This window comes from Gouania willdenowi, chromosome 22 (genome assembly GCF_900634775.1).
Source record: "Gouania willdenowi chromosome 22, fGouWil2.1, whole genome shotgun sequence".
NCBI lineage: Eukaryota > Metazoa > Chordata > Actinopteri > Blenniiformes > Gobiesocidae > Gouania > Gouania willdenowi.
The window spans coordinates 27,335,957-27,359,989 of NC_041065.1; the positions used below are offsets into that span (position 1 = coordinate 27,335,957).

Consider the following 24,033-nt stretch of genomic DNA (forward strand, 5'->3'; position numbering starts at 1 on the left):
GGCTACATCCTGCCTCTGCACAGAATTCTCTCTTTGACAAAGTAAAACACAGAATTGTATTTAAAATATCATTCTGATAGATCGGATTTGAATGCAATAATTCAGGACCACAAATGAAGAGTGGCCTAGACTGAATTCAAAATATCTTATTTGTGATCTTTAGTATGTTATTAAGAAATCGTATAATAAAAAATAAGTCTAATTTGGGCCAAATTTGCCTGCATTCTATGTCACTGCACACAGAACATTAGGTAATTACATATGGTACTAACTGCTTTCAATACAACAATTTATAATACAATATAATCCTGTACTTGTAATTGCATAAATGATTGACAATTAAATAATTTCTTATACCAAATAGGCAATAGAAGTATTCAATTTCCAAATCATCCACATCATAAAACATTATTTTGATTATTACCAAATTTGGGCTTGTACAGGGCTTAGACAAAAAGCATTTGAGTAATTTAACTGCATCTCAACACGATGACATCATGAAACCAAACACATGAAGTGACACTGAAGCAAATGAGCAGCGAGTGTTTGAAGTGAGTGGCGTGCAGACGTCAGAGCTGAGGAGATTCCCTGTGGGTGGTGGTGGGAGGTGGGATGGGTAAGTGTTGTGAGAGCTGATCTCATCTGCCTACAGTCAACAGGCCCAGTGCCTTAACTAAACAAACACACAGCTTAGGCTGCTATCTGTGATGGTCCTTCGGCTGCTGGCTCAGAAGGAACAATACGATTCAAAGCCCTGCAGCTCAACACGACGGAGCCAATAGGCTTTGCAATCACAGAATGAGAACAATGAGGCCTGCAGCACAATGAGTGCTAATAAGCTCCTAATGATCTCACAGCTCAAGCCCTCAGGTTAGATACATGTGTGCGTCTGTGTTGCTTTAAATGTATGTCAGACTTAAAATGTCTGATTCATAACCTACAAGTGATTCATTCTGTGTGAGCAACATGTGAGCAGTCACTGACCAACTCATCGAGCAGAGCCTGCTTGTTCTTTCTCTTGGTCTGTAGCTGCCTCTGCTCCTCCTGTAAGGCCTCCAGTCTGCGCTGCTCATTGCCCTGTTGTTCCAGTAAGAGCAGCTCCTCCAGCTCTTCCTGCTCTCGTGTCTGGAGAGGAGAAAAAAAACAATAACAGCCGATGTAAAGAATCCGTCATGCTTAACCACAAAGTATGGCTCCACAAATGGGCCTGTGCATCTCTGGAAACAGTAACTTTAACCATAAGGCTGCACGATTTTAGCTCAAAACAAAATCCCGATTTTTTTTACTTTGAAAACTCAACGTTCGATTCCGATTTTTAAAAAAATGTTTCCCCCTTTAAAAAAAAAAGAAAAAGAAATAGACACTGGATTTAATTATTGCAAGTGTTTTATTTTAATTGAAAAAAGTAAAAACAAATTTCCATATTGGGAATAAAGTGCAACTGCAAAGCTTTAACAAAAAATGTTAAATCCCCTGAGGGATTGATAAAATAACAACCTGCCCAACCAAAAATGAATCCCTCACCATTTTTAAAAAGTGTACCTTGCATTAGAAAAAAACCTCACAAAAAATTAACATTTAAAAAAAGAAAAGAGAGGTTGTAGCAGAGGACTATCACGTGTTTGAAACTTGTTTTTCAACAGTTTTTAAAGGGAGACAGACTCTTTATGTGATTACACATGATGAAACAGGAAAATATTTTTTTTACTTTTTAAAATCCCCCTCAATAAATAATCTAATTTCAATTTTATATCGATTAATCGTGTAGCCTTAATTAAACATTAAACGCAAAGGAAGGTACAACACTGAAAAGTACTCACAAGTTTTACTTTATTCTTCTTGATCAGATCGCTGTTTTCTTTCTGGTACTGCTCCATCCTCAGCTTGGTGTTCTCAGCATCAATGTTGTTTGTCAGATTGTATACTACATACAGATGAGAAAATCAAGCAACACTAACGCCAATCTCTTCAGCTCAACAAATGTATTATTATAAACCAGGTTTGGAGCTGTAGCAGTAAATTTTATATAGATTTGACAAACAAGCATTTAGAGGTCAAGTGATAATGATCTGTATCCTTTTGAAAAGTCAAAACATTTATATTGTCCCACCCAATGATAGAAGATAAAAAGTGATGATAAATATTTGTTTTTTTTAACTTTAAACTACATTATACAACTGGAGGGACTTTTGCAATCAGTATTTGAATGGTTGTTTTTGGACTAATATGAACTGTACAACTGTTAACTGAAGTGTTGAAGCGAAGACCCCAAAAACTTCTACATGGGCCACGGTTACACAATGTTTTTTATTTCGGAATTAATTATTTGGAATTAAAAAATTTAAAATTAAAGTATTCTGATTCATGATTAAATGGAAATAATCATTCTGAATTGAGGTTTACATGGAAAACACATTTATAAACCTTTATTCAATTCCACTTTAGGCATTGGGATTTTGAAGGCTTCTGATTGGACAAGGGGCAAACATGACATATCACGTCTATCGGGGAAAAACACATAACAAACCCTTTCTTTTCGGCTACAGCACAGAAGACCACATAAGTACTATTTTCACTTTCATTTTAATCGTTATTGTCGAGCTGCTGCTTCAAAACTACAAACTGTTTCATGTCCACTGATGAAGCCCGTTTCATTTGCTGATGTCCGCGTGAATGTCGGCATGTTAATGCGCATTACATCCATATCTTCTAAGGCTCTTATTACATAAATAGTCTCGGCTCGAGTCCAACGCTTGCTTTGGGCGGCCATCTTGGATTATGCTGTCACTAGCGCATCATTGCGACAGGACAAGCATGCACAGAATGACCGGCATTAATTTAAAGCGGAATCAACGTATACAAGATCGAGGCATTATTCAATTCGGAATAAAAATCATAATAAACCAGCCACTTGATTCGGAATTATATTTAATTCAGAATGGCCATTTTTATTAGGAATTAGGTGTTTTCATGGTGAATTTAAAGAGGATTTAATACATTTTTTATTCTGAATTAAAAGGGAATTACAGCTCTCATCTAAACGTGACCAATGTCTGACCCAATGATAGAAGATGATGAAAAGAGTGACATTAAATATTCCTTTTGCTAAACTACATTATACAACGGCAGGGACTTTTGCATTCAGTATTTGAATAATGACACTTGTTTTTGGACTAATATGAACCATACAAGTGTTAAGTGAAGTGTTGAAGCAAAGTCTCTAAAAACTTGCACATTCAGAGCTCAGTCAACACTTGTTAACATTGACAGAGCTATCCCCTAATCCAGTTCTTTGACTGGCACTAATGCCTGTAAAACACCTCCAGACTCAAGATGAAAACCATTATATCCACGCTTGTACCTATGTCCTCCACTTCCTCCAGATAATCGTTGTACTCTCTTAGGCTGGGAAAGTCAAAATCCCTCTTGTTGTATCTGCAGAGGAAGAGAAGAAAAATTAATGCAAAAAAGAAAAAGCCTCATCGACATTAATAGCTTCCATTAAATCAACCATTTTATAATAACCATGTCTGCACACTGCCTAATAGGTACACATTAGATGTCAATTAACAGGCTATTACAGAAAAAATAAGAGGGCAGGGAGGGGCTGAGAAGTAAAAATTCTGGCAGAGAAAAAGCCTTCCCCGTTTGAGCTCCCCTGAGGAGAATCATTGTCTACAAAACAAACAGCGCAATGAAGCAGACAAAGGTAGTTTAAGAAGTGGGAGGACATGCTGGATGACACACAAACACATCAGAGCCACACCCTTCAGCCCCAAACACTCACATCTTCAGCACCTTCTTGCGGATTTCCACTTCCTTATCTATAGCCGGGTCTTCAAAGAGCTGCACACGAAAGTTGACCTTTCTCAGCGGCGTGTCGCACTGCACGCAGTTACCGGAGCCACGCACAAACAGCATGTCCACGCAGTTCTCACATCTGCACAGGAGAAGATATTACAGAAATCCTTTACTTTTCCAGTTGTGAACTTCATCAAACTGTCACAGTTAACTGCAAGTGTCAGGATGCTTGTGTCTACTGAAAAATACACTTTTACGTTTGTATTCCTTTGTGTGCCTGGAAATGATTATCAGGCTCAGAGGCTGATAAAACAGAATGTGAATAATTTCTTTGACAGCTCAAGGACAACAAGTCTTATGATTAGAACTTTAGTCTACATCCTATTCTCAAGTCGAAAGGGAATTTTTCCAACACCCCATCAGTGAAGTGTGAGTCTGTGCTGGAAAAACATTTATGCAGTTGTTTTTTCAGTACCAGTGATTTTGCCAAGTTGCATTATATGACTGTAAATGGCTCATTGTTGTCCATTTACTGTATAAGAGAATAAACAATGTGTTTAAACTGCACAGAAATGCAAAGCATATTTTAGGTAAATTTAGACCTTTTCTTTACTAGAGCTTCTACTAAAAACATTCAACACTATTGTTCCTTTTGCTCCATGTATGGCCTGGTAGATGAATAAAGCGTTATTTTTACTCAGTTCAAAGTACATATAACGAACAACCGGTCAGTTTTGGCAGCTTTTTGACTGCTTTCATTGAGTTTAGAACAAGTGTCAAACTTAAGGCCGGTGAGCCAATTCTGGCCCTTTGGAGCACTAATTTGGTCTGCAAGAGAATGTAAAAATAACATAACGATACAGTGTACAAATCCAATCAAACTGCAATATTTGCAGGGCTCACAGTTTTCCCATGCTTATATCACATGATGGCAGTCGTTTTTCATCACAAATTGTTGAAAGAAGTCTACATTTTTTCACTATATTTCTCTAAATTAAAAAAAAATGGTCACATCACCAAGGAATCTGAAAGTAAAGATCCTTCAGTGATTGATATCTGTCAGTTATTGCTTGATATATTTTATATTGATGTAAGTGCAAACAATAATGTTGAAATTGCCATTTTTCCCACCTAAAATTTGCAGTCCACTTGCGATTAAACTGGTCTGTATTTGGGCCCTGAACGAAAAAACAGTTTGACACCCCTGGTTTAAAAGAAAGATTAATATGGGTGAATAAAATCCACCATGTTGGTCCAAAAGCTGTTACATCCTTTCTCAATTTTTACTAGACAAAAAGATTATATTTCCATGAAAGTATTCATTAAAATATTCACTATAAATCTCTTTATTAATTTTCAGCGTAAAACATGTGGCGGTTGAGTCTGTCTTGATGAGTTGTTCAGTTGTGCTTTGGTTGAATTACATCACTTTTTGACCCCTAGAAAACAAGAAGGCTAAAAACCATCCACAGCAGGTAAATCCCCAGCTTTAATTCGCTGCTTTTACCTCACGCACCATGACGACAACCTCCATAGCAACCAATCAACAGATCTACCTGAGGGCACAATCCTGAGATAAACCATCAATCACCTATTCATGCAGGTAGGCGTTTACCCATCACTCAGACTCAAGCGAGGAGGAAGATGCTGGAGACAATGGGAAAGGCTCGTTTATCTAACCCTGAAGGGCCAGGGAGCTTGGATAAACGTTTACAAAGTCCACTGTTTTAATTGAGCCTCTGTAGAACTTTATTTCCTTCCTGCTTGTGACCACTTTCTCAAGGGTGGACATCTGGTTTCCAAATAATCCCAACTGCTGTTGGATCACTGTTTTATAATGAAACACATGGAAGTGAAAGGGAGTTTTCATTAAAAACATTGAATGTGGGGTTTTTTTTCCCAAAAAAAAAAAAAAAACACTGAAATGTCAAACTCATTTTAGGTCAGGGGCCAAATATGGACCAGTTTGAGCTGAAGTGGGCCACAGATTTTCGGTGGGAAAAAGAGCAGATTCAACATTAATGTTCCCTTGGTTTGCACGTCACGTGCATATAAATGATAAAGTACGCGAGTATATGAGTTGCTGCACGATCTTGACTTAAATTTACCTGATTTTGAGAATTTGTAGAAATTTCTCCAGATTTTGGAAAAATCAAGAGTTCTTTAAACAATTTGAGATTAAAAATGACTGCCGTCATGTAATATAAGTTTCATGTACTTTCGAGCGGGTCAAAATTGATGCTCTAAAAGGCCGCATTTCGCACACGGGCCTCGAGTTTGATACATGTGGATTAGAGGAAGTATCAGAAAGACAAGACTTCATTTAGTTACCACGACTCTAGCACTAAACAGTCTAAGGTGACACTGCAGAGCATTGGAGTGTGTTTGTTTACACCAAGCTTCTCAGATGGAGTCAAACATGCCGACCTGTCAAGTATATGACACAGAGCTTTTACTGCTGGACGCACGGTTGATCCCTATCTGTAATTCTATATATCACATGAAGCTGCAATCTGAAAATGAAACCAACAATGAACAGAAACATCTGCATTGTCCAGTTGGTGCCTCAGAGCTGGAGGAGCCTGTGGAAGAGGCAGATGTTCCTCTGCGGCCTCGGGCTACAGGAGATCTATGGGCTTTGCCATATGGAGGTAGATGGAGGGATTCAGCTTGTTTCTACAGGCCCACAATAAGCCCATTCATCAGCACGGGGCAAGGACTGGGGCGTCGCTTTGCCCCGGCCCTATAAATGGACCACACATCAAAACTTACAAAGGGTAAATCCTGTGTAACTTTAAAGCAAAGATGATGATGATGATGGTCTTAAATGGTGGTTCTCAACCTTTTCCGGCTACGACCCCCAAAATTAAGGTGCCAGAGACCGATGACCCACCCTTCACTGTACCTGAAGGTGGTTCAACACATACATAAACATTCAAGAACAGTCATGTCGAGACTTTTTTGATCCCATCTCTAAAATCAGTAAAATGATGGCCCATTGTTATACGAATCTGTAACCACATTTATTTAATTTTCTGAATAATATCCACTGTTATCCAGGAAGTTTATTATTATTTGCACCATAGTGATCTTAAAAACGTAAATCCTTATTTTAATGAGAAATAAATTAGGTTGAAAGTCAGCAAAAATGGTGGAAAAGGTGGTGAAATGGGATTTAAAAAACCACAGACATTGGTTAAAAATTGGAAATCAGAGTGGCAAAAAACAGACATAAAAGATTTGTCAACATTAGCTTAAAAGTGGCAGATTAAAGTAGGAACAATTAGTTTAAACTGGCCAACAATGGGCACGGCAAATTGTGAATGTGGTTAAATTGGCAAGAAAAAGCATGAATTATGGTGAAAAAATGTTAAAAGTGACGATAATGAGTCAACAAATGCAACAATAGGTGAAAAAGGTGGAAAGGGTTGATAAGTGCCAAAAATGTAAAAAATGTGCAGAAAAAGCATTGTAATATGATAAAGACGTGGCAGAAAAGGGAAAAATGCATCAAAAGGAGCTAAAATATGACAAGAAAAAGTTATGAAAATATATTCAAATATGGTAAGTTTGGTGAATTTGCCGAAAAATGGCAAAAAAGGGCTTAAATTGTTAAATGACAAAATCTTTGTTTCGTAAACACATCTGGTGACCCCCTCCCAGTGTCTTGCGACCCCAAATGAGGTCCCGACCCCGAGGTTGAGAACCCCTGGTCTAAAAGGCAGGAGGAGAATTTTTGAGTCAATTTGTCATATTTCCTGTGAATTGACCCTTTACTAAACTCTTAAATGGGATGGCTGTAGCTCTCTAATCAAAGTGGCCATGTAGAAGCTTTCGATTGGTCTCTTTGGACACGGAACCATCCTTTAAGGGACAGCAGGGATCTCTGCAGCTTCTTATCTCGGTATCCAAAGGCTGTTGTGGCCAACTACACTCTGCAGACTCCTCCTTCTCTCACCTGTCCTGTTCTCAGCTCCAGGCTGCCATCTCCTCCATCTGCAGCTGTCAGCAGGTCAGGGGAATGGGGGGTGGTGGTGGAGGAAGGTAAACAGGGTCCTGGCTCAGCAAAGACACTCCACCAACCCCCTCCACCCGCTTTGTGACATTGGCTTCATCCTCACCTTGTCACTTTGCAGGAACAAAACAGCAGTGTAGCCAAATGTTTGTTGGCTATAACAATATATTGATGCAATGTGTTTCATGAGCGTTGCACACTAAAGTACGGCTTCAACTACTTATAAAAAAAAAGAACCACAAAACCAACTAAAGCTGAGATTTGTTTTACAATTTTTTTTTTTTTGGAAATTTTTGAAGTAAAATAATAAGTGTGATATGTTAAGGTTTCATTTATTCAGACAACTGTTTTTCAGGAAGTTTATTTTGATCTCCTGACATGTTTCGACTGTCAACTGCCAGTCTTCTTCAACGGCGTCTGCTGATCGTTTTGATGTTTCCTTAACTTCCGCGTAACAATGTGGTCATTTGAATAATAATCATATTATTTAAAAAGAAGACAAAAAGAACTTGCTGGAATTATTATGCGGAAGTCAAGGAAACATCAAAGCGATCAGCAGATGCCTCTGAGGAAGACTGGCAGGAGATCAGAGTAAACTTCCTGACAAGCTGCCGTCTCAATAAATGAAACCTTAACATATTATTTAGAGATAAGACATAAAGAACTTGCTGGAATTATAACGCGGAAGTCAAGGAAACATCAAAGCAATCAGCAGATGCCTCTGAAGAAGACTGGCAGGAGATCAAAGTAAACTTCCTGACAAGCTGCCGTCTCAATAAATGAAACCATAACATATTTTTTAAAGATAAGACAAAAAGAACTTGCTGGAATTATTACGCAGAAGTCAAGGAAACTTTAAAGCGATCAGCAGACGCCTCTGAAAAAGACTGGCAGGAGATCAAAGGAAACTTCCTGAAAAACTGTTATCTGAATAAATAAAACATTACCATATTAATCTAAGAGGAGACAAAAAGAACTTGCTGGAATTAATAAGTGTGGTTGCCCTAATGGGAAATTTACAGGAAAACAATTCACTGCTGGTGTTACGCCAACATCAGCTCATTGTATTTCCGTGCATGTATGCAAACGCAACATTTTACTTCCCATGTTTTTCATGAAGCGAAGTTCATACCTAATGGTGTGTGTCTGTCCTGTCAGCTTTAGCATGCCCACCCTCTGATCGCACACTCAATCCTATGAGCTCAAACTGTGTTTACCCAATGGACCCAATGTCAAATGCCAAAGGACACGGAGCCCAGTGTCATTGTGCGAAGGTAATAAATAACGCACATCAAATGCATCTGGTGACAGGGATACAAAATGTGCTGTGGTGGGGTTTAAATTTAGACACATGGAAGACCTTAGCAATGCAGTGAGTTGCCAAGGGCTGAGCACCCCGAATTGGAATACCCTTTAAACTGTTCCAAAGAAGAGAAACTATGTGAAAAAATATTCAAATAAACAAACCAGAGGCACAAGTTCAGCTAATAGATGTTAAAGCATGTGTTCACACAGCATTTAAAGGACTATCCTAAAGCCCAGAGAGACTTATTATCACTGCCTTTGCTGCTAAGCTAACAGCTAACAACTCAATGGCTTAGGGGAAAAAGAAAAGGTGATAATTCCAGCAAGTTCTTTTTGAATAATATGTAGGAGATCAAAATACATTTTCTGAAGAACAGTTGTCTGAATAAATTAAACCTTGGCATATTAACTAAAACTAAATTGCTGGAATTATTACGCGGAAGTCAAGGAAACATCAAAGAGATCAGCAGATGCCTTTGAAGAAGACTGGTAGTTGATAGTCAAAACGTGTCAGGTGATCATGGCAAATTTTCTGAAGAACAGTTGTCTGAAAAAATTAAACCTTGGCATATTATTGAAAAAGAAGACAAAAATCACTTGCTGGAATTATTATTCAAAAGACAAGGAAACATCAAAGCGATCAGCAAACACCTTTGAAGAAGACTGGTAGTTGATAGTCAAAACGTGTCAGGAGATCATGGCAAATTTTCTGAAGAACAGTTGTCTGAAAAAATTAAACCTTGGCATATAATTCAAAAATAAATTGCTGGAATTATTATATGGAAGTCAAGGAAACATCAAAGAGATCAGCAGATGCCTTTGAAGGAGACTGGCAGTTGTCAGTCGAAACATGTCAGAACATCAAAGCAAATTGAAGAACAGGTTTCTGAATAAATTAAACCTTAGCATATCGTTCAAAAAGACGACAAAAATAACGTGCTAAAATTATTATGCATAAGTCAAGGAAACATCAAAGCGATCAGCAAATGCCTCTGAAGAAGACTGGCAGTTGACAGTCAAAACATGTCAGGAGGTCCAAGCAAATTTTCTGAAGAACAGTTGTCTGAATAAATGAAACCTTAACATATGAGAGAAAAGCTATGTTTCTATAATGTCATCTGTCATTTTTACGGAATAAAATACAATATACAATTTTGGGGTTGATTTCCAGTGTTTTGTCAATCAAATATCAATATGTATGGGCGAGATTCATTTACCAACATTGACACAAAGAGGTAATGAAGGCACTTTACTTGGATGGACATTGGACAGGCATGCAACCTAGCATTTTTATATAAACCACCCTTATAGATTCAAAACATACCAATCAAGATGAATCCTAATAAGATTCGCAGTTTTAATTGGAATAATTTATTCTTTATTATAATATGGTGATCTAAATATGAGTTCTTAGGTGCTCTTCACTCTTTAGGGATCAAATCCCACTACACAACTTGAGACCACAGTCTTTTTTCAAGTGGTGAATAAAATCCTGCTGACCAACCCAAGGTGACCTCTGCAAGGGCATCTCTACCTGAATTGCTTCATTGCAGAATCATTTTAATTTTCTGTGTGTAGCCCAGCATCCAGATAGTGGCAGTCAGTTATAGGTTCTCTGACCTGATGACAAAGCACGGCTACTTCCTGACAGGGCGGTCAATAAAAAGACAGAGTCGAAAAAAATTGCTACGATCAAGCGGCCTCAACTTCAGCACAGAGCTGGAAGAGACCATGGTTCCTTTTTGTGAGTGCAGGATTTAACTAATTAAAAACTGTTTTATGAGTCAAATGTAGCCCTATGAAAAAACCCAAAATATGATAATGTATTTTTAGCATGCAACTACTTTTTATGTTTTGTAGAAAAAAGTATTTAAAAGGTAAGTTTGCAGAGCTAAAGGCAGGCATGATTGAAATATGTTTATATATATGAAAAATAGAATTATCTGATCTGAGGGCCACATCATCAATATTCACGTTAACATTTAGAATTGTGACCAAGAGCATTAATACTGGAAATAAACAGTTTTGTTGTTGTTTTGTGCAACTTTTGTCATTGTTTTGTGTGTTTTTGGAGGCATTTTGTGATTTTTTGTTGTTTTATGTAAGTTGTTGTTTTGTGTGTTTTTGAGTCATTCTACGTATTTTTGTTGTCGTTTTGTGTGTTTTTAGAGTCAATTTGTGTATTTATTATTTTGTTAATGTTTTGTGCATTTTCATGGTCATTTTGTGTATTTTTTTTTGGTTTTTCTGTTCTTAATGTGTATATTTGTAGTCTTCTTGTGTGTTTTCATTGTCCTTTTTTGAATCTTTCTGTAATTTTGTGTTTTCCTGAAGTAATTTTGTATGTTTTTGCTGTTGTTTTGTGTATTTTTTCATCATCTTGTGTGTTTTCAAATTAATTAACTTTGGGGGCCATACAAATTTAGCTTGTAGGCCAAATCTGGCTCTCGGACGACCAGTTTCCAACAATTGATTTAGGGAATCTGACATTCCGCATCAAAATTTACCTAACTTCATTGACATTAACCCATTTCATTTGTTCGCAATTATTCTCCTGATAATAATTCTCTATGGAATTATAGATTCACGTCACGTAAATAAAGAATACAGAATGGATTAAAACCGGCACGAGCAGGGTTCAAGTGAACCTTAAGCCCCGTGGACGACATCTGAACCATTAGTGAGTCCGATCAACCCCCCAGGAAAACGCCGTTAATGATAATGAATAATAAATGCAGCAGTGTTGGTATTGGTTAGACTGGATACCATTAAAACAAATGAAATGCAGTCGGGTTGGACTGTATTTTAAGCATACATCTAGTGTTGTGCAAGCTCTAAATCAATCAGTTAGAGTTATTTACTTGGTTGAATAAACAATATTATCATATCCTATTCAGCACAAAGAAAGAAACTCTTAAACAACAGAACCTTAACAAATGCAAAGCCACAACAATGAGGTGAATTTAGTCCACTAACCTAACCTGCCACATTGAAACTCTGGCCCTAAAACTAAAGGTAAGAAACCTGGGAGTCAGTGATAAAGCTAGGAAGAGTGAATCAGAGGTGTAAAAACTAATTAACAAAATAAAAAATTAAACTACTCTAACATTCAATATAATAATTACATTATGATGTAGAATTTGTCCTAAATTAAAGACTATACTAAATATAATTTCCCGGCAGTAGGATATTCCTTTGTATTTTTTTTTAACAAATTATTATCTTAAACACCTTTTACAGAACAATTTACTTTTCAATGTGCTGCTATACTTAAAGTAACTGATTGGTTTTACTTCTACTTGTAAACGTTAGGTATATCAATATAGGTCCGATATTAGCCTGAAAACGAATATCAAATATTGGAATAAAATTTCCGGATTCTCCGATTTTTTTTTCACAATTAATTTTTTGTTTATTTTAATCAATAGTAGAATACTGTAGATATTATGTTGAAGGTTAAAATTTATGTAACCAATCTGTTAATAATAAATGGGTTAGTTTTTCTCATGCCTACTGTTGCTGACTATTGTTCTCTGTTTGAGTATCATCACTTGATCAAGCCTTTTCTAAAATTCCACACTACAAAATAAGTAATTATTGATTTTTTATTAAAAAAAAAAATAATAAAAAAAAAAAGTATGCATGATTCGTGCTGATATCGGATCAATATTGGTATTGGCCGATACGCAAGCCTACAATATCAGTATCATATCGGAAATAAAAAAAAATTGTATCGGGACATCCCTAGTAAACATAATGTTGCATGTTTTTTAATATATGCGGATAGTGATAGTAATAATATTACATTATAATAACATAAAAAAAAAAGAACTACGTATCAAAAATGTAATGAATAAAACCTCAATAAATTATGTTAAATGCTATATTAAAAATTAACGTCTCTAACTACTAATACACCCTTTGTATTGATCTCATTCTTGGATTTCATGTGTAACAACATAATTGTATATTGATGACTAATGTTACTACTGGTCCAACAAATATGAAATGTGAATAATAAATCTAAGGATCGACTAATAATCCGAGTAATAATCTGAGCACTAAAGCATCTTCTAAGCAGAAGTTGAGACAAAAATAACAACAAAAATAACATACAAAACTAGGGATGTCCCGATACAACTTTTTCACTTCCGATATTGCAGCCTTGCGTATTGGCCGATACCAATATTGATCCGAGACCAGCACAAATTATACATACTTTTATTACGTATTTTGTAATGTGGAATGTTAGAAAAGGCTTGATTAAGTGATGTTACTCAAACAGAGAACAATACCAACAGTGGGTGACTTTGTTGAAGTGTGAACCACAGTCACCTATGGATAGAAGTGCTGGAACGCAAAATTTTATCGGAGAGCTTATATCTGTGATTTTAGATGCAGTCCGATAAAATACGATATTAGTTTTCTGGCTGATATCGGATCGATATCAGATATCAATATCAGATCAATGTCCGATATCAATATCGGATCGGGACACAAAAACAACATAAGAATCAACCAAAAGACACCAAAAATACAAACACAGATAATTTAAATAATAAAAAAAACAACACAAAATAAGAGAAAAATTTATTCGGCAATATATCGCGATGTTACGTCGCGCTATTCTCGGATCGATTCAATATGCATCCATATCGATTTCTTTCTTTTTTTTTTTTTGCTTGTGTTTTTTCAAAAGAAAAAAAAAAAATCTAAAAAGAAAGTACTAACTTTCTGCATGTATTTTGTAGTTCTGGGCATATACCTCAGTTAAAGTCATGTTTCACTAAAGTCAAAATTGGTTTAAAAGCCACAGGCAGATTGTATGTATTTTATTTATTTTAAGTTGTTGGCACATGGCATGTTAAAGCCAATGTTTTGAGTCTAAAATATGCCAATAAATTATATTTCATACATAATGTTCTCATGAAGGTGTACACATTTACAGATTAGTTGTTTCTAAAGTCAAAAAAAATGTTTTTCATGTTGTCATTATGGGGTATTGTGTGTAGAATTTTGAGGAAAAAAATGAACTGAATCCCTTTTGGAATAAGGCTGTAACATGATGAAATGTGGGAAAAGCGAAGCGCTGTGAATACTTTCCGCATGCACTGTTTATATATATATATGCAATAATAGCCTTATACTTTAATATTGTGATGTACCGTATCGTAACAAATAGTATCGTCAGATCCAGGCAATACACACCCCTACTGAATAATAATAATTTAAAAAAAAACACCAGACAAACAACAACAAAATTCACAAAATGATACAGAAAACACACAAAATGATGATAGAAATTATCTTGGCTCGAACGTGAACTAAAAATACAAGGGTCAGGAGGGAGATGACCGGAAATGATGAAAACTATACAAATAAATCTATTATTCAGGAATCAGGAGACACTAAATACTGTTTCATTCCACTGATTCACAAAACGAGATACTTTGAAATGTGTTTTATCACTCATTTATTCCATTATTATGCTCTATAGTTGTTTTTCCACAGTATTTTGAGCAAAATGAGGTAGTCGGACATCAGGGGGTACTTCTATTCAAAGGGTAGAGAAAAAGGGGGTACTTGAGCCATAAACGTTTGAGTTTAGTACACGGGAAAATAATAAATACAGAGCACTTCTTCGTATTTCCTGTATATTTAATGTGCGTTTGGAGTTTGTTGTGTATGTTTGTACCCGGTGTGTGGTAAATGAAATGAATGAGAGTAAGCTACAACATTAGCATATGTTAGCATAGCAGGTGCTGGTACTCACAGTGTGTGTCCGCAGACGTTCACCATCAGTTTTAAAGACGGGTTCCTGTATTTGGTTGTTTTACACCTCGGACAGCCTTGGTCGTCCATGTCTGTGTCTGACACACACAATAACACACTTTGGAACAACTGTCAACAAATGAACATCAGCGCCGCCGTTAAACGAAGCACCGTGTCCCCTCTGAATGCAATCCGGCCTGGAAACACTGCTAATGAGAAAGGTTCCTAGTCCGATAGTCCGCAGACTGGATAGAGGAGTGCTGCTAATTTCTCGTTTTACTTTTCATTTATTTTATTTTATTAGTTACAGGCACACTCAAGCCATTAAATATGATTTATAATACTGATTGATGTCAAATGAATTTCTGTGAATGCAACCATGTCGGAAATGAACTGAATAAATAAATAAATAAATAAATAAATAAATAAAAACGCTTTGTAAATAAAACGGATTGAGTCACTGATTCACTAATTATTCTGTTGTATCTTAATTAAATATCTATTTGTGTCAGTTTATTTAAGCCATGCAGCCTTTTGTAAGCCAGGTTTTTGCCTGGATATTGTAGGAGAAAAGTTTTGATCATGTAATAGACGGATTTTTAACATAATGTCCCTTTCTTAAATGTTTGTTTTAAGATTTTGGCAAGTTTTTCGACAGGCTTTTAGCAAACACATCAATTTAAACCTCGAAAAAATAGTCGTCAACATTAGCCAGTTGGGTAAAAAAGTACAAAATAAAGTAAGTTTTTATTATTATTATTATTTTATTTTTACTTTGTGGTTGACTTATAATAGAAAATGAAGATAAACTGGAGTAAAGTTGCTTCTCAGGTTGGAAATTAAAATTTTAATCCAGCGAAGAAGTTGTTTTCTTCCGCAGTTTGAAAGCTTCATGAGCAGCAGATGCTAACGTCATGTTTTTCCAGAAATTCTGAGGAAAAACTACAAACAAGCAGGGGTTTAGAAGCTGTAGAGCAAGTTTATCTTAAGCAAACACCAAAGAACTTTTTTTTTTTTTTCACTGGTAGGCTGGCGAAGTGATTGACAGCTACATTTTTCAGATTCTCATGAATGCATTCATTTATTTATTTATTCATCATTTGTATATCTGCTTTATTTTGCGGTGTCCCATGGTGCTTTAGACAAGACAGACATCAAAGACAAATATCACAATCAAAGGTAAATTTACAGGTTCTGGCACAACTTTTATTCTGAACATTTTCTTTCACTCAAAATAATTAGTTGTAGGTTCAAACACACTGCATGATTATATATATATATCACTGTAGCAAAACCATAATAAAGTGATTTTTTTCATGATACCGCCCCTTTAAGCCATTATGTCATTATGAAGTGGTGCTCGCCAACGTACAACACAGGGGGCAGTAATGAGTCAGACAAAAGTACTTAACAGATTTCGACAAAATTTTAATCAAAGATACAACTTACAACATGGAAAATTCCAATAAATTTTGGAGGGGATCCAGATTAATACTGATTTTGGATCTGTTTCAAAAAAATCTAAAATCTTTTTCACTCATCATTGGTGAAATTGAGAAAATTCATTTCTCAGTTTGTATTTGACTAATCGTTATTAAATTTTACACACTTATGTTGAGTTGGTTTATCAATTACCTCACCGGGTTTTATCCAGATTGCGCATTTTATTGTGATTTTCTAAAAAAATGAGAGTGCCCATACATTTGGACATTGGATTGTTACATTAGCTGCTGTTGTGACAAGATATTAGAGCTGGGTATAGCCAGGTACCTCGCGATACAATATATTGCGACATTTTTTTCTTCCTATAGAATTAGCTTTTGAGAACATTTTACTGTAATCAAAATACAGAGTAGGCTAGTCCTCAAGTCACTGGCTCCCAGTCAGCCTCAGAATAGACTTTAAAGTTCTGCTGTTGGTAAATGGGTTTTGGTCCAGTATACATCAGTGAGATGTTAGTCAGGTATGAACCCAGCAGGTCTCTCAAATCTATGGACACAGGTCAGATAGTGGAGCCCAGAGCTCACAGTAAACATGGTGAGGCTGCTTTTAGTTGCAACAAAGAAGTGGAAACAACTGTAAGCAGAGCTAAAGTTAGCATCTAATGTGAACATTTTTAAAATATAAGTTAAAGACACTCTTTTACTGCAGACTTTAATGTTAATTTTTAAGCTGTTGAATTTTTTTCTGTGGCACTTTTTGATCATGTATAGCAGTGGTTCTCATACTTTTTGTGGCTCAGGTACCCCCTTTCTATAATTTCTGAATCCAAGTAACCCCATGCAACATTTTGGTCAGAATTCTATGAAAAAAAAAAAACTACAGAGCAAAATGATGTAATTAGTAAGTGATAACTTACATTGTAAATAATGTAATTTTGTAAATAAGTGGAAGGAAAGAGTGTTTAGTGCAGTGGTTCCCAACCTTATTTGGTTCGTGACCACATTTTTATATAAAAACTTTCAGGCAACCCCGTTTAAATTTGAAGCATCCCCACGACCCAAAGGTTTAAAAACACTGATTTAGTGCCTCCTGAATAGATTTATTTCTAAAAAATTTTTTTTATCATTTCCAGGTCGTCTCACGCCTGGTGTGGGATCAAGACTGACTCTTGTTTTTTCAGTTCATGTTCTAATCAAATCCATCATCATTATGATGATTATTTTTAACTATAGAAATAAGCATGATAAGATATTTTTTAATGCTTTCATTTGGTGTTTTCCACTCTTTCTCTCTCAAGTACCCCTAGGGGTACACGTACCCCCATTTGAGAAACACTGATGTAAAGCACATTGAATTGCCTTGAGTATGAAATGTGCTTTTACATTTGCCTTCCCTTGCCTTGCCTCAAGTTGTAATTTACTTGTAAGAAATGTGGTCATGGTGTTGGATAGAAAATGCCCTGATGCGCATTCCTGCACTCCAAGCCTTTCACAACTAAACAGACAACAAGGATATCCCGTTCCCACGATCTGAATGGCACTCACCTTACAGGTGATGCTTCGGGAACACTACTGGAAGTTCAATGATTGACAGCTGGAAACCAAACAGTCGCGTCCTGAATCCCGCTCGCTCCTCCCTCGTGGGGCCCCCGGCGGCCAATGGCGTGGCTCTAATGCCGACAGAGCCCAGCGTGTCTCCCTCCTGCTCCAGTCCCGCAGTGTAAAAGTCACGCTGGGAGGGAAGGGGGTGAGAGATATCTACTTTCAGCTGCTGTCAGATATCCGATCGCGTTCGCATGGCGAGGAGGTAACCCGATCGAGCTGGGAGGAGGAGTGACTTTATCAGAGAAGGCTTGAACCAAAAAAAATGTCTTCTTCTTCTGCCGGGGCAGTCACAACAGCTAATGACATCAAGAGGGAAAATGTGAAGGAGGCGGCGGACAGGCGGGAGAGCATCAAGCTTGTGGCGCTGGACGCGGTGGAGATGTCCATGGAGCGCGCGGCCGTGGGCGCGGACGCGGTGCGCACGGAGCTCCTGGTGAGCGCCGCGTCCTCTCTGGCGTTCTCCCCGGAGCAAGTGGCGTGTGTGTGCGAGGCGCTGCAGCAGGGGGGCAACGTGGACCGGTTGGCCAGGTTCCTGTGGTCCCTGCCGCAGAGCGACCTGCTACGAGGCAACGAGAGCATTCTCAAAGCGCAGGCGCTCGTTGCGTTCCACCAGGCTCGCTACCAGGAGTTGTACAGCATTCTGGAGAACCACAGCTTCAGCTCGTCCAACCACACCTTTCTACAAGAGCTGTGGTACAAGGCCCGGTACACCGAGGCGGAGAAGGCGCGGGGGAGACCCCTGGGCGCGGTGGACAAGTACCGGATCCGGAGAAAGTATCCTCTACCCAGGACTATCTGGGACGGTGAGGAGACTGTTTATTGTTTCAAGGAGAGGTCACGGAACGCGCTGAAGGATCTATACAACCAGAATAGGTACCCGTCTCCAGCCGAGAAAAGAAACCTGGCCAAGATAACAGGACTGTCTTTGACGCAGGTCAGCAACTGGTTTAAAAACAGGAGACAGAGGGACAGAAACCCGTCGGAGGCGCAATCAAAAAGGTGAGAACTGCCAAAGATCAAAGACAATTTCACTCGCAATTTCAGTGCGTAAAAGCGCACCAAAATTATCTAATTTGAACTTAATTACTTTGCCTATATTACAATGAAATTTCAATGTGAATGCCCCTCTGCTATAGTTGAAGGCCTGCTACTACTATTCACACCCACATGCGGGCACACACTTGACTTTTTGAAAGATAAACTCACAAATAAAGGAGATGAAAATTCACGTTAAGCGCTTATACGCACGTTTTTTTTTTTTTTTTTTTAATGTTTTGAAATATGAAGCTGTTGCCAGACAGATCCGGTTTCAAACGCTGAGGCTGAGAGGCATGAAATCTACAAGTAAAACCAAAATAATAAACGTTCCAGTAATAACACTGGGAGGAAAACAGAGTCAATACGTGACAAAGTGTTTTTCTTTTTCATTTGAAGTGTAATTGTGTGTGTGTAGGTGAACACACATACGTGTGCGTGTGTCCTCATAGCCACGCACATAAATCATCTTTATGATCACTTATTTTTTGTTCCTCTCTCGCTGTTGAACCAAAAAGGATTTCTGAGCTCTGAGTCTTTTCATAATCCCGCTCACAAACAGAGTGTGTTGACTATTCTTTCATGTTTCGCTCTGTGCGCGAACAAAGACAACGCACACCTGGTGGAGGTGACCCCGCTCTCTTTATCTCTCTCTCTCTCTCCCTCTCTCTCTCTCTCTTTCACACGCACGCACGCACACACGCAGACGCACAGTGGGGGTTTAATGGCCACGACCTATTTGTGTTTTGGTTTAGCAACTGTTGTTTACGTAGTTTTTTTTATTTTTATTATTTGTGCACGTTTTTCCAAGAAGTTTAAAGGCGACCACGTAAATAAATCCTGGTCCTCCGACCAAAAAAGAAGAAGAGGATTCTAAGTTAAAATATGAAATGAGAGTCTGATGGTGCAGCCATTTGTTTTCTCACCCCTTAAATGTTTGCGCCAAATGGTAGCGCAGTGTGTTCATTGGTTGCTGGTTCTCAGCATGAGGTATGAGGCCTTCACACTCTCACAGCTGTGAAGTAACAGCCTCGAGGATTCTCTCTGCAACATGTGGGCGAACGTCAGGGCTGTGCATTGCCAGGGATTTGACGATACGATACGATTCACGATTTGCATGTAGGGAAACGATATATCCCGATATATCCCACTACTAAACAATACGATACGCAATAAAAGAAAGTGGTATGTTTATCAAACTGTGAAATTACAAATGTAAAAACAAGTTTAACTTTTGTTTCTACTACATATTCTAATTCTGTTAAATTATGAAATTCTTAAAAAGATAAATAAATAAAAAAAACAATCACATACATCTATACAAGTGCAAAGTATGCTTGATGAAAATAAAGTGCAATAAACTTCCAAGGTAATATGCACTGAGGAGTGAGGTAGTTTAACAAGGTCTGATGTGTGTGGTGCACTTACACTATAGTGACCGGGTGTTCACGTGCTATGCATATGTAAGTGCAATTTAAAAAAAAAAAAAAAAAAAGTTAAAAAACATGATTTAAAAAATGTATCTGTGCATTTTTGGATCGATACAATAATCACGTGGTGAAATATCACAATATATTATCAAATCTGTGCATATGTTAGCACAATTAAATGTTTTTTTTTTCGTTAAAAAACGTGGTTTAAAAACTTGATCTGGACATTTTTTGGATAGATACGATAATCACGCAGTGAAATATTGCGATATATCAACAAATCTATTTTTTCTTACACAGTTAACCGACCTCAAGTGATCTTCATCATTTCAACCTGACATACTAGTACTTACAATTAAAAGTGTACTTACTTCAAAAAGGCCAAAAATAAAGCCAAATGGTCCACTTCTAAATCAGGAACCTTTACATATTATGCAGATTATTATACTTCTGTTTATTGTCAGCTCAAAGTCACTTTTCTATTTCTTCCTCCAGTGAATCTGATGGAAACCACAGCACAGAAGATGAATCCAGCAAAGGCCAAGAAGAACTGTCTCCTCGTCCTCTGTCGAATTCTTCCGATGGGGTGATAACTCATGGGACGCTTCCTCTTCAAACAGGTTCTCTGGATGCTGGGGTAGTCATCCAGCAGATTGGGGACATCAAAATGCCCCCTGGTTCGAGCAGTAGTGGTCTCTACAATGGTAGCCTTGTTAGCAGTAACAGCCCCACTGTGTTCCACAATGGTGGCTCGTCGTATCTACACTCACCTGGAAACATCCTTTTCAACGGGCTCAATTTGGGCATCCCGCCCTTGGCTTTCAGTCCACTGAGGTCGTCTGGGGGGGTTCTCCTGAGCAGCTCTGGGGTGGACATGCAAATGCAGACAGGACAGGAGAAGGGACTTATAGGCAACGGTGAGGAGTCCAACCTGCAGTACGCCTCCTACTCGGGCTGTGTTAACGGGACCGAGGTGAAGCTGGAGGAGGCTCATCACACCATGGCAGCTCAGAACGGAGGTTCCTCGGTGCTGACGTTCACCTCCCCGTCTGGAGCTCTGCAGCTGGGGGGCTACAGTCTGGTCCAGGTACCGAGTGGAGTCTCAGACAGCGATGGCAGCTCATTGCTCAGCAACAACGTGGGTCTCCCACCCTTGCAGCTCTCATCTGCCTCAACTATTGCACAAGGTGGGTTCAGGTGATGATTCATTTAGTAAATATTTTTCATCATTCAGGGTTGATGTATTGCTGTCCTACACCAATGTCAAACTCATGGCCCGTGGGCCAAATTCAGCCCTTTGGAGCTTCCAATTTGGCCTGCAAGAGAGAGTAAAAATGACGGAGACAACATCAATCATTTTGCAAATGAAACTCAAAAATATTTGCTGGGGCTCACAGTTTTCGCATGATTGCAATCATTTTCAATGTTAAACAGTTGAAAAAAACCCCCTCAAAATTCTTACTAAATCCAACAATTTTCATCAAATTATTCCCTTAATTAAATTGAAATAGGCCTCAAAATCTAGGAAAATTTAATGTGAAGACCCTCCTGGGAGTGATATCTATCACTTATTGCTTGGATATGGTCGCTTTCTTACATATTTTGTGTTTTATGTATACGTAGAAGTGCAAACTATGGCACAATAATGTTGAAACTACTCGTTTTCCAACATAAAATCTGTGGCCCACTTGAGATCAAACTGCTTCGTATTCGGCCCCTGAACTAAAATGAGTTTACACCCCTGGCCGACACTGTTAGGACTCAAGAGCATGTCTCTAGCAATGTCATGAGCTTGGATTTTGATTTTTTATGATTGAACATTGACATATTTATTTTATTTGTATTTGAGAAATAATTTTTTTAAATGGTTTTGAAACCTTAAAATTACGGAAATATTCTGCTTTAATGTCCCAAAGTGAATCAAAACTAAACCAATGCTGTTACTGCCAAGTCTTTTCACTTGATAACAAATTACATTTAGCCTTTAATCTACTCAAGGTTTCTATGCACCTACACCACCCATATATAAAGCTCATGTCATGTTTGGGCCTATAACCCGGGTGGGGGTGGGGGGCTACTTCACATAAAACAGAGCAGAATAAATTTTAAAAGGGTAAAGCACAGCATACACACCCACACAGTTTGATATGGTGGTCCTTTTAAAAGCCCAGAGATGAAGAGAAAGCAGCTCTGAAGTCACCATCACTCATCATCATTAGGCCCTTGATCTCCTGGGCAAGAAGGGAAACACGGGGTAAACTGTTAGAGCACTTACTTAGACATTAAGCAGGGAAATACACAGGGAGGAACAATTAAGGAAGCAAAAAAATGGAATAATTAACATATAATAGTCTTTTATTTTGAAACCATGTCCCTCTCTCTATGACAGTGTTTCTTAAATGGGGGTACGCGATGACACTACAGGGGGTACTTGAGAGAGAGATAGTGGAAAATTAACAAATGACAGCATTAAAACATGGGGTTTTATAATGTTTATTTTAAGTTAAAAATGATAATCATAATGATGGAAATGATCTTGATTAGAACATGAACTGAATAGTGACGAGGGGAAATAATAAAAACTATAAATAAATCTATTCACGAAGTACTAAATGGTGTTTCATTGCTTTTATTCACAAAATGAGATTGTTTGAAATGTGTGTTATCACTTATATGTCATCGTTATGCTCTATAGTGGTTTTTTCACAGTATTCTGAGCAAAATAGTCGGACAAAGGGGGTACTTGGATTCAGAAATAAGACAAAGGGGGTACTTGAGCCAAAAAAGTTTGAGAAACACTGATCTATGAAACACACAGAGACGTAGAGGTTCAATTGTTGGAAGAGGATCTACTGTAGGGAGAGAGTATTGATCTATTGTTGCTACACTGCAGGTACCATGGCTCTGAATAATGTAGCAGTGAGCTCTTCCACTGAGGACTCCTTCCAGCAGGACAAGCTGACCATGACGTCTCTGCACCACAGCACCGTCCTCTACAACATGAGCAACCATCCATCCATTAAGAAGGAGCCCCTGGAGGGGAGTGTCTACTCCTCCTATCACCACGGCCTCCACCTGGACTCCAACGGCCACATCACCTACGTCACCCCCAACTCAGAAAACATCTCCCCCACGCACGTCCCTGCTTCCACCGCAGAGGTCACCACCGTGGCTTCGTCCAGCCCCGAGCCGGAGGTGTACACCACCCTCACCGTCAGCACGCCCTTGATGGCTCAAACGGACCCGAGCGGCCATCACCTCCAGCCCGCCGAGTACCTCGGGGGGGGACATGATGTTCGAGGGGCTTCCTCCTCACACATGATGGACGGCGGCATAAATAGTAACTACATGAACCTCTCGGAGAACAAATTGGACGGTTCTGGTACGGGAGGCATGAACGAGATGGTGCGGGCGATGTGCGGCGAGCTGGGGGCCGCCGAGGGGAAGGAACTCGTTAAACTACAGACAGTGCAGATGGACGAGGACATGGCTGACCTTTAACCTGCAGAAGCACAGGGTTGGGGTCAATTACATTTTTCAATTACAATCACGTCTTTGATTATCAATGTTCAATTACAACTCAGTTATGATTGTGGCGACTGACATTTTTTCCAATTACAATTTAAAT

At 38.3% G+C, this 24,033-nt stretch overlaps 2 protein-coding genes across 3 annotated transcripts in view; one reads left to right on the forward strand and one right to left on the reverse strand.

Annotated features, from left to right (window-relative positions):
- The window catches only part of mnat1 (MNAT1 component of CDK activating kinase), a 45,092-nt gene extending 27,053 nt beyond the window's left edge, over positions 1–18,039 (reverse strand). The window contains exons 1-6 of one of the 2 annotated variants that reach the window (XM_028439018.1): positions 17,881–18,039; positions 14,895–14,991; positions 3,788–3,940; positions 3,362–3,435; positions 1,821–1,924; positions 985–1,125 (exon numbers count right to left, since the gene is read on the reverse strand). In XM_028439018.1, the coding sequence (XP_028294819.1) occupies positions 985–1,125; positions 1,821–1,924; positions 3,362–3,435; positions 3,788–3,940; positions 14,895–14,983 (561 nt within the window). In that variant the 5' untranslated portion in view covers positions 14,984–14,991; positions 17,881–18,039. Of the gene's footprint in view, positions 1–984; positions 1,126–1,820; positions 1,925–3,361; positions 3,436–3,787; positions 3,941–14,894; positions 15,105–17,880 lie in introns of those variants that run through there. The other variant, XM_028439017.1, reaches the window with a different exon arrangement.
- A 10-nt stretch (positions 18,040–18,049) lies between these two features.
- six4a (SIX homeobox 4a) lies at positions 18,050–24,033 on the forward strand. Its single transcript, XM_028439011.1, has 3 exons — positions 18,050–18,939; positions 20,901–21,592; positions 23,299–24,033. The coding sequence occupies exons 1-3, from the start codon at positions 18,203–18,205 to the stop codon at positions 23,904–23,906; spliced, it is 2,037 nt and encodes a 678-aa protein (XP_028294812.1). The 5' UTR covers positions 18,050–18,202; the 3' UTR covers positions 23,907–24,033.